General features: G+C 36.6%; 1 protein-coding gene across 1 annotated transcript in view; it reads right to left on the bottom strand.

The window, feature by feature from the left end:
• Positions 1-850: 850 nt before the first annotated feature.
• The window catches only part of LOC107095063 (arf-GAP with coiled-coil, ANK repeat and PH domain-containing protein 3-like), a gene marked incomplete at its 3' end in the record, with an annotated part of 24,493 nt that continues 14,720 nt past the window's right edge, over positions 851-10,623 (bottom strand). Inside the window, exons 8-12 of the mRNA XM_015391033.1 lie at positions 5,548-5,660; positions 4,852-4,903; positions 3,818-3,918; positions 1,233-1,344; positions 851-1,059 (exon numbers count right to left, since the gene is read on the bottom strand). Coding sequence (XP_015246519.1) covers positions 851-1,059; positions 1,233-1,344; positions 3,818-3,918; positions 4,852-4,903; positions 5,548-5,660 — 587 coding nt within the window. The remainder of the gene's footprint in view (positions 1,060-1,232; positions 1,345-3,817; positions 3,919-4,851; positions 4,904-5,547; positions 5,661-10,623) is intronic.

The following is a 10,623-nucleotide window of genomic DNA, read 5'->3' on the forward strand; positions in this document are numbered from 1 at the left end:
ATATATATATATATATATATATACATTAAATGCAATATAAATGCAATATAAAAATGTATAAATAAACAGCATTGGTTAAAGTACAAGTAAAATAAAATGAGTATAAGGTGCAATGAACAGATTATATATAATTTATTACATACAAATTAGCAAAAACCTTCAATAATTTACCATGAAGAAGCAGGTGACAGCAAATTTAGTGACAGAAGAGCAGCATTTATTCCTCTTTTCTACTAATTTGAATAAAGGAAGGTAAGTAGATTAGTCGTATATTCTGGTTTTTGTGGGAAACTACTCAAAAAGTGTGAAGTGGTATTCCAGACTCCTATAGTAATGCAAATGAGTGTCTAGTATCCAGGCAACGGTTGTGTAGTAGGAAGAAAAGTGTATTGTGACGCAAGATCACGTCTGATCCCAACTGTGAGAAGATGAGCCTTGGGAGGGAGTATGCATATGCAACAAGTCAGAACAAAAGCAACCAAACTGCAAGCAAAACATGCAATTCCAGCAGGTTGTTGCAAACAAAATGATCAGCAATTAGTAAATCAATTAATTTAGTAATCAAATTGTTACCATCATAAGCAGACAATAAAGTATGCCACTTGCTGAATGATTACATACTTAGTGGAGAACTTAAGAAAATGTGCAATAAAGTTTTGTTCTTTTCTAAATGCCAAAAAATGTTTTTTTTTAGAAAGGTTATTGACATATTTTTTTTTTTTTAGATTAATAAAAATATTGACTTGATTTGTTAGTTGCAGATTTGATTTGTTAGACTTGATAGTTGCAGCCATTTTTTTGTCTTGTAAAGACAGGTTGGATGCTGTCTGTGTTTTCTTCTGTGTCTGACCTGTGGATGCCGGAGCACTCGATGCACAGCAGGATGCCCAGGTTGATCGAGGCCCAGCGTGGGTCAGCTTGACTGCAGTCGCAGCACTGCTCATTCCCTGGCAGACTCTGGATGCGCTGCAGGATCGTTTCAGGCCTGGCGCTGCGCTCCCGCGGCTCACTGGCTGAATCAATGCTGCTGGTGGACGGAGAGGCTGTTCTGTCCAGGTGCTGAAAATGGACAGAATATGAACGTCAGACAAAAAGGCAGCCAGGAGGAGTCAAACTGTACCTGATTAAAGTAATTAGGGTAATGTGTTTAACAGCCTTAAAACATAAACGAGGGTAAAATCTCATAAACAACATGTAAAAGTTTCATTGCATGACCACAAATGGTGACTCACCTCGATGTAGTAGGTGTCTGGGCTTTCTTTGTAGGCTGAAGCAATGCTAGCTTGAACTGCTTGAATCCAAGCTTGTCGTAGTTTCTCAGACTCAGCCTGAAGCATACAGCTCCTGTAGGACAAGACAGTTTTAAATCCTTCTGTTGGTTGGTTGGCGCATTTAAAAAGGGAAATAGTTGTGTGTTGAAATTTCAACTAGAAGGTAACAAAGGCTGGTTATTAGTATGATGCTTAAACAGATAGTGGGTCAAAATTTCACTCATTTGCTTCAATTCAAATCAAATAGTTTTTTATTGATATGAAAATTAAACGTAACGTTGTAAGTAGAAGTTGTGCAAGTATAATTCATATTTTGAGACGATACGGAGCCCTTCCTGGGTCTAACAAAACAACTTGCTACTGTGGCCGTGGTTGCCATGGTTATGCATCACGACAAAATGTAAAAAAAATGAGAACATATTGTCAAAAATCATTTTATATGGACAGCAACCAATTCCAGAGTTAAAAAAGAAAACATTGAATAAACAAAACTTGGAGCCACACCAATGGAGGAACCAAATGTTTTCCAAAAAAACTGTTGCGTTCAGACTGGGTGCGTTTTTCGGAATCTAAGCGTCTGATTTACATGCAAAGTCGACGACGTCAAGAGTTCAGAAAATCGAACTTTCGCCGCTGGAAGCTGGAGCGTCAGAAAAGCTCATCCAGGAGTTTTTTGCGGAGACAGACACTGCATGCAAGCTGTTGTTGCTTCTGAATATAAATAAAGAAATAAATATCTACTGTAGGGAGTTAAACTCCAAAGGTTTAAAATAAAAGCTGGACGAACGGATTGTTAGGAGGAACAGAGAGTGAGCTCTGATCATTATTGCTGCACTAAAACATTTTTATGAACTATGGCGGAAGAGTTTATAAATAAATTTATAAACCCACATTAACTAGAAATGTTAAAACAGGGTTTATACAGGAATGAGTAAATCTTATCTAATGCTTTTTAATGCTCTTCTAATGCTCTTAGAAATAATTTTAATGACCTGAGTGAAGTTGGCCCCCCCACCTTCTTCAAATCAGACAAAATTAATGTCAAACGTTTATGCAGCAAAAAGTTTTGCTTGTGCCGCTATCGTTTTAAAGATATAAAGAAATATTTCATCAAAGGTCAATCAGCCCCCCCACCTTCTTCAAATCAGAGGAAATGGGTGTCAATTAACTCATCTCCGTTTGAGCTGGTTTGTGCAGCAAAAATTGTCGTTTGTGCCGCTTTGGCTTTGAAGATATTAATGAAAATGTAAAGGTCAAAAGGTCAACCAGCCCCCCCACCTTCTTCAAATTAGACAAAATTGGTGTCAAACGTTTGTGCAACGTTTGTGCAGCAAAACTTTTTGTTTGTGCCGCTTTCATTTTAAAGATATAAAGAGATGTTTCTAGAGGTCATCAAAGGTCAACCAGCCCCCCCGCCCCCCCCACACACACACTTTCTTCAAATCTTCAAATCCAAAGCAGCACAAACGAAAATTTTTGCTGCACAAACCAGCTCAAACGGAGCTGAGTTAATTGACACCTATTTCGTCTGAACTGAATAAGGTGGGGGGGGCTGGTTGACCTTTGATGACCTCTAGAAATATTTCTTTATATCTTTAAAACGATAGCGGCACAAACGAAAATTTTTGCTGCACAAACGTTTGACACCAATTTTGTCTAATTTGAATAAGGTGGGGGGGCTAGTTGACCTTTTGACCTTTACATTTTCATTAATATCTTCAAATCTAAGGCAGCACAAACGAAAATTTTTGCTGCACAAACGTTTGACACTAATTTTGTCTGATTTGAAGAAGGTGGGGGGGCCAACTTCACTCAGGTATTCTAATGCCATCAACAAGTACCCATGACTCTCATATAAATACAGCAAAATCTTTTGTCATCTTTACGATGGACAGGCTGCAGCCATGTCCCGAATTCGTCATTTTCCAGTCACTTTTATTGAAAATTGCATTTTCCAATTCTCTAACTTTTTCTCCGCCTCGAGCTTTTTCCCCAAACATACGACTTTACGATCAACCAGAGACAGTTCTGCGCAAACATATCGCAATATATTAATATCTGACAAAATTGTTTTTATTCCCTTTTTTTTTAATAAAGCATTTTAAATGCCACGATAATCAAATTTAATGAATTTTAATGCCAATTAAGGCCCTACTTTCAAAAATTATAATTTTAATGGTTTTTAACGACCTGCAGAAACCCTGTAAAAATGCAAAACTTTGCAGTTTTTACCACAAACCTTAAAAACTCTTTATATTCACTTCCAGCTACGGATGGCAATGCGAAATCCCCCAGAGGTTGGCCTGCAGCAGAGAGCTTTCTGCTAGGATTTCCAGTGCTGCTGGCCAGCTAGAGGTCTGACATGTGATACTACAAAGCTCTAAGGAAGACCTTTAGTTAGCTTTTTTTACTGACTCATGTTAACTTGGATATTTACCTGGCAGATAATTGTTTCCAGCACAGGCCAGAAACTAGGGAATTCTTTCACTAAATGGTGCCATCTTTAAACAAATCAAAGCTTAGAGATTTCAGTGTGAATGCCTTACTTGAAGGGGGAGACGACCTCAAAGCAGAACCTCCTCTCGATGTCCTCATATGGTTTTACAGAACACAATCGGAGATCCTCTACTACCACCGTAAGTACATCCTGTTCACAAAAAAATGACAAAAGTGTTATATTTGTCTACCTGAAACAGCAGCTGCATATACCTGATTCTTTCTGCAAAAGGAAATTTCCGTCTACCTAACAAGTGATGAGCTTTTCGTCAGTTAAAATGAATTTCAGAAGATTCCCAACAGCTCAGATATTCCCTTTATCTTTACCAGGATCTTAACCGAGATCCACTAATCCTCAACTCACAAAACAATTGCTTGCATCTCAATATTTTATCTGAAAGAATATTAGAATTTCTCTCCACAGCATCAGACACAGATTTCAGAAAAAATAAATACTTCAAAACTTTAAATTTTACCTTTTACAGAGAGAACTGATGGCGTCCCTTGGCATAAACTAAAGGTAAGTCTGTTTACTTGATTTTTACCTTGTTATAATGTATTTTTCATCTATATATATATATATATATTTAACATATATAACAACACAATAGAGGAGTAAACTTATACAAAAAAGTATAAATATAAATCAAAACTAAGGATTTTAACACCATTACTAAACCTTATACTTAAATACAGAAACGTATTTGTATAATTTTACTTAATTATGCCACAAAGCACTGATACTTAAAATATATTGACTGAAGTATGGAATAAGAAATGTACAAGTGTATTATACTTCAAATATACTTCAATAAACTAAAATTTTTACACTAGTAGTATAACGATGAGTGTACTTGCTGCATACTTGAATATTTGATTTGACCATGTACCAGTATGCTTTAAGTATACCTTTTGTAACAAGAATGCTTTAATTTAGTCCCAAAAATATTAAATGAGTATATTTTGAAGAACACTAGATGGTTCCTAATATACTTGCTAAACTTATCCTTATGATCATCTATACTTAATAAAATTAACTTGAAGTATACTACTTTTGCTAAGGGTTAAATAAATAAGCACTTGCCTTCAACTTCTTCTGATAGACCAGCTGATTGTTCTGAATGGAGAACCACCGCCTGTAACAGTAAAAAGAGAAGTTTTATTTTTTTTATTTTATTTTTTGATGCAAAGCCTTTCACAATCTATAACACAGGGGCATTACGGAGTACAACTTTTCTACCTCTGTTATTTGCTGTTGTTTCTCAAATTAAATGCATAACGATATTACAGCTTTCATTGATAAAATTCAAAAGTGAAAAAATTGTCTAGCCTGTAAGTAAAAAAAAAAAAATGAACCAATGAATCGAATCGATTCGTATCGTGGTGTATTCTTGAATATCGAAAATAATCGAATCTTTGGGTCAGAAAATCGATACTGAATCGAATCGCCATGATGGATGTGATTAACACCCCTAAACCTACCATCTCTCTACATACAACAACGCTACTTTTACAGCATGGAAATCTACAGGGTTAGGAGACTCCTACAATAAGCCACAGGCTGTGGGATCAAACCATAAAAATATCATCTATCGCCTAAACCCTCACCTCTGAGTTTTTATTGATCAAATGGTTACATAAGGAAGTGATCAAGTTGTGTTGAGGTGAAACCACCAATTAATTTTAAATTTACACAACAAACAGGGTCTGTGTGCAACCAATGTCCACCTTTAAATGAAGCTGATCCAACACGGTTTTCAGTTTTAGTCATGGCGCTTACCTGTTCCAGGTCTTGAAGGCATTGCTAGCCCTTTTGAACAAGTAGCCCTCCATCACCACGCCATTAGGGGCGTCCACGTTAAACTCCACTTTTGAGTCGTCATATGAAAAATCCTGCAGAAAGAAAAGGATTTAAATCAGGAAAATCAATGATCAACAAAGAATAAAAAACCCTGTTCTGCAGCAAAGAGGCTGCAGTTATAGATTTTGTCTTCTAGACTACCAACAGCTTTCAATCTATGTGCTGAGCATTATACACTTTAGACAAACTGGCATCTTTTTTTTTTTTACTGTATATAAGTTCTTAATGATAAAATGCTTTCCATTTACTCATAAACATGCTGGATTTTCAAGTAATTTTGCTTTTTGAATAAATTTTGTTTGGATCAGGAAATTTTGTGCATTAACTTCTGTCCTGAACTACTGTAACTTTCCTTTACACTAAAAAGCAAAGGTGAGCTGAATGTGTTGCTAACGTTACTAGCTGCAACCAGGAAGAAAACCATACACAGAGCGGCCATCTTGGGTCAGACCAAGCGGACGGAAACAGTACACGTCTATTGAGGCATATGTTGCTTTATTAATTCACGCACCAAATCTGGTGAACTTTTAACCGATTTCCAGATAAATGGTTTACTGAGAACTGCAACGTTTCAGTGGCAACATGGCACCAAATGAGTCATAGAAATTATCATCATTTCGATTTTATATTGACAGTTAGAAAACTCTCAGAGCTTCCTCTCAGGATGCCCAACTTTTATTCCACGTATAGGTTCATAAATAAAAGGAGACCACAAACAAGATCCAGTGGAATTACCTTTCATAAGTAGCATTTTATGACAGGTTTTCCTCATGTTTCACAGTTTCCTGGCATCAGCACAATACTGTATGTGTTAATACATAGCAGGGATAGAAGCAGAGTAAAGTGCATAAAATGCCCTGATTTTTGAATGAATGAGGGTAGTATATATTTTGATATATATTATACATACATATATAATCTGTATTTGTGTGAATAATCATTAGAATATATATATGTAATAGGGATGGAACGGTTTATGAAAACCATCCGAAACGTTCGGTTTGCGCGTGTTGCGTTCGGTTCATGCGCTGTTCCCTTTTCTCATAGGTGAAGCGTTTACACTCCAGAGCAGAAGGTGGCGGTACTGCGACCAAAGCCAACCACCAGTAGTAAACAAGAAGAAGAAGCGAAGCAGCGTAGCCGGGAGTAGCAGAAAAAAATCAGTTGTTGTGGAGAATTGTGTGGGTATGGCGAGTGGGAAAGAACAGGAGTTGAAGACGCGCCAGCAGCACTTTATAGGTCTGCTGTATGGGACCACTTTGCATTTAGAGGGACCTACGATGACGGCGGAAAGAAAGTTGTGGATAAAAGTGCAACAGTGTGCAAGCATTGTGCAACACGTTTTGTTTATGCTAACAGCAACATGACCAACATGTCAGGCTAACTATCAACATATACCGAACTCAACCGAAAACCGTGAACCGAACCGTAGATTTTGTGAACCGTTCCACCCCTAATATATATATTTGTTTGTGTTTGTCATATTAATATTAAATTGCAAAATATATAACTGCATGTACTGTTTATATCTCATCCACTTTGATTTCATTTTAAAGTGTTTTGATTCTGTATATTTAATATAAATGAAAGGTCATTATATAATGCTTATGAAATTTTAAGGGGTCGTAACATATACCGGTAAGAGATTATTGGGATATTATCTTTGACTCATCTTCAATGTGTTTAAAATGAGATGTGAGGTTCCGCCTATTTATTCAGACAGCAGCGTCCAAAGGGTACTTATTAATGTCTATGAAGAAAACGCTACTGTCTTAAGAGGCGGGATTTCCTGTAAAGTAGCCAATCACAGGCAGATTTCTTTCTCCATTTTGTATCACCCTAAAAGTGACAAAAGTTGACATGAGCCACAGAAACAGATCAAAAGGTGATCAGGAGAAAATCTAGAGCTGCATAAAAAGCAAGAGGAGCACAGAGAAGAAGCATAGAGTCATGCTTGTGATAGAATTGTGGCCTTATAGTAATAAATCTGCACACATAGAACGTTTAAAATGCACCAGGTGTGCAGTTTACATGTGTGTATTCTAAATAAAACTACTTGTATGAGGATTTGTCATGCATGTGAACTTTTCTGGAATTTATAGATTAAAGTGTTGGGTACAATATCACTATTTTATCTTGGTGTTTTATAGCTTTTTTTAATCAAATCTAAGGTAATTTTTTACTAATCTGATTGCAAATTGCTAGCTTTGTTTTTTTTTGTCAAATTCTATAGTTTTTTCACAGTGTATATTGCTGGTTTTAAAAGTTGAAAGAGATGTTCTATAGGAATATTTCAGTAAATGAATAAAGGACGGATTTAATATGAAAGTTAATAATAGTATAAAATCATACAGACACAAATAAAGGATGAAAAAAGTTTTTCTAAATCATTAGAATAGAGTTAAACAGTGTCTAGATATAAGAAAAGTGAAAAAGTCCACCCACCAAGCTGCAATTCCACCAGGAAAAGATCTTCATTTTTAAAAGATGGATGTTTTTCAGCAACATTAAAAAATCTTTACAAACAGAAACATGAGGAAAAAATCTGCATAAACACAAATCCAAAGACGGAGCCTGACGACAGGATCATGTCTTTCTCCACTTTCTAACGGAGCGATTGAACCGCCACTGAAGCGCTGACCACGGCAGCATGCGCCTCAGGATTACAGCTAATTACCATACAGCTGTCGCTACCTCCAAACATTCCTATTGACACCTCAACACTTCAGCTGCTCTTGACCCAAAAACAAGTAGGCTTGAATCAGTCGTACAACTTTTTATAACGCCTCCTCCAACACCACCATGGTGACACAGCAAGAATCTCCCCTGGAAGGAAGCCAAGACCACCAAACAAAAAACAAAAAACCTCAGGAAACTTGATTTAACATTTACTGCTAACAGGGACCCAGTTTGTTTCACATCACATTAGATCAGGTAAAAAAAGGGAAAATATTAATTTAAAAGCAGCTTACCTTCACTGTTAAAAGGGAAGGACATCAGGAACAGGAGAAGCACTGTACGCTGCTCTGAAAACTCTCCAGCTCTACAACAATCATCATCTATTTTTAACGGCCCGACATCACACAGACCAATAAGAGCACGAGTGAATTATTTAACAAGCGAGAGGCTTAAGAACGTTATGGGGCAAAACAAGGAAAACTGTGGAGCGGCAGGCATGAACAAGCAGGAACATGGAATGATGCAGTCAGTGTGCGGTGATACGTCATCCACCTGCTGCTGCTGTCAGCCTGCAGACCGCGCTGCCAGGCCGGAACAAACACCTCGCATCCTGTCCAGTTGGCAGCACTGATTTCTCAATCTGCTGCAGGGACTGCATCACCTGGAAGCTCATTAAGTGTCACTCTGGCAGACATCTATAAATTGATCCAATATCAGAGCTTGAATTGATCGTAATAGCTTACAGAAAAAAGGAAAACAAGAAAGAAACAAAACCATCAGGCTCAGGTTAATACCTAAATTGGATAAATGAGATTTTATGGAAGCCCCAAAGACCTAAATGGATTAGAGGCCTCTTTTTTTAATGCTTAACAAAGACGCACAACTTTCTTCACTGCACTTGAAATAATTAAGCTTTAGATGTCCCTACATCTTCATGTGAATATTTCTAGCTCTCTGTTTTTTCTGTTTTTTTGCCAAGTTGAATTAACAGTTTCTCTGCAGTCGGTGTATACTCTGTATGGAAGAGGATTAAGGCCACTGGAAAAAAAAAAAAAAGTTAAAGTTAGTTTTTTTTAATTTCATATTTCAGTATAGTATGGGAAAAAAGTCAGAATTCTGACTTTAATCCCAGAATTCTGACTTTTTTTATTGTCAGAATTCAGTCAGAATTCTGAGATTAAAGTCTGACTTTAATCCCAGAATTCTGACTTTTTTTATTGTCAGAATTCAGTCAGAATTCTGAGATTAAAGTCTGACTTTAATCCCAGAATTCTGACTTTTTTTATTGTCAGAATTCAGTCAGAAAAAAACTTGAATTTCTGACATTTCCAGACAACGTTTAGAATAGAATAGAAAATTGCTTTATTGTCCCACAACCCTGTAAAGTTGAAGGAAAAAAATCTCAAAGAAAATCTAAGTAATTAAACCAAGAGATCAATGAGAGGACACTAGGAATAAAACTAAATTACCGTTTACCGGAAATCTGGTCTTATTTAATGAAGCTCCAAGCTTTACTCAGTTCCACTTTATCCATTTAAACCAAACTTGCACTTTAAAACAAATTAAAACATTCAGAAGGTTTAAAAGATTTTCAGAGATGCTATAATTTCCATTTTGTTGTTGTACATCATTAGTGACTCCTTTGTATTCAATACTACAGCCAAGTCATGTTAAGTAAGGAATGAATAAAACAAAGGACAGGACATATGAGCTAAAATATTCAGTCATTGTTTCCTTCAAACATCGACGTGCAGCTTCAAGCAGTAAAAATAACTCTGAATGAGCAGGAATAGCAGGGAGCTGCAGCATCAAACAGGACTTATCCATTAAACCCAGATTAAAAATAAACAGCACCGACATTTGAGAGCCTTTTCCTTCTCTGCAGCAGTAACAATATTTGCCTTCAGAGCTTAACTTTCTTCCCACTTCCTTCTATTTTTTCCTTGTATGACATAGCGGCTGCTCTTAATCCTTTAAAGACTTACATAAGACTTATTAAGTATTACTGCAGGTGATTGAAGATTATAAAAATGTACACAATATCCCTAAACTGACAGTTTTATAACCTTTGAGCCCCTGAGATACTCTCTGCATTGGTAGATCTAACCTCAAAGCTCTATGTAGGCCACTCAAACTAAGTTTGGCTTCTGATTGTGCATTATAAATGATTCAAGATCCACTTCTGCATGCCCTAATGGATTCCAGAGTTTAAATACAGCTTGTCAAAACATAGTGGAAGAAGTTGCAGACTTCAGGTTGAGATGCAGGTCTGCATCTACGGAAGAGGATTAGGGCCACTGGAAAAAAAAAAAAAAA

Source organism: Cyprinodon variegatus, unplaced genomic scaffold (assembly GCF_000732505.1).
Source record: "Cyprinodon variegatus isolate N-32 unplaced genomic scaffold, C_variegatus-1.0 Scaffold522, whole genome shotgun sequence".
Taxonomy (NCBI): Eukaryota; Metazoa; Chordata; class Actinopteri; order Cyprinodontiformes; family Cyprinodontidae; genus Cyprinodon; species Cyprinodon variegatus.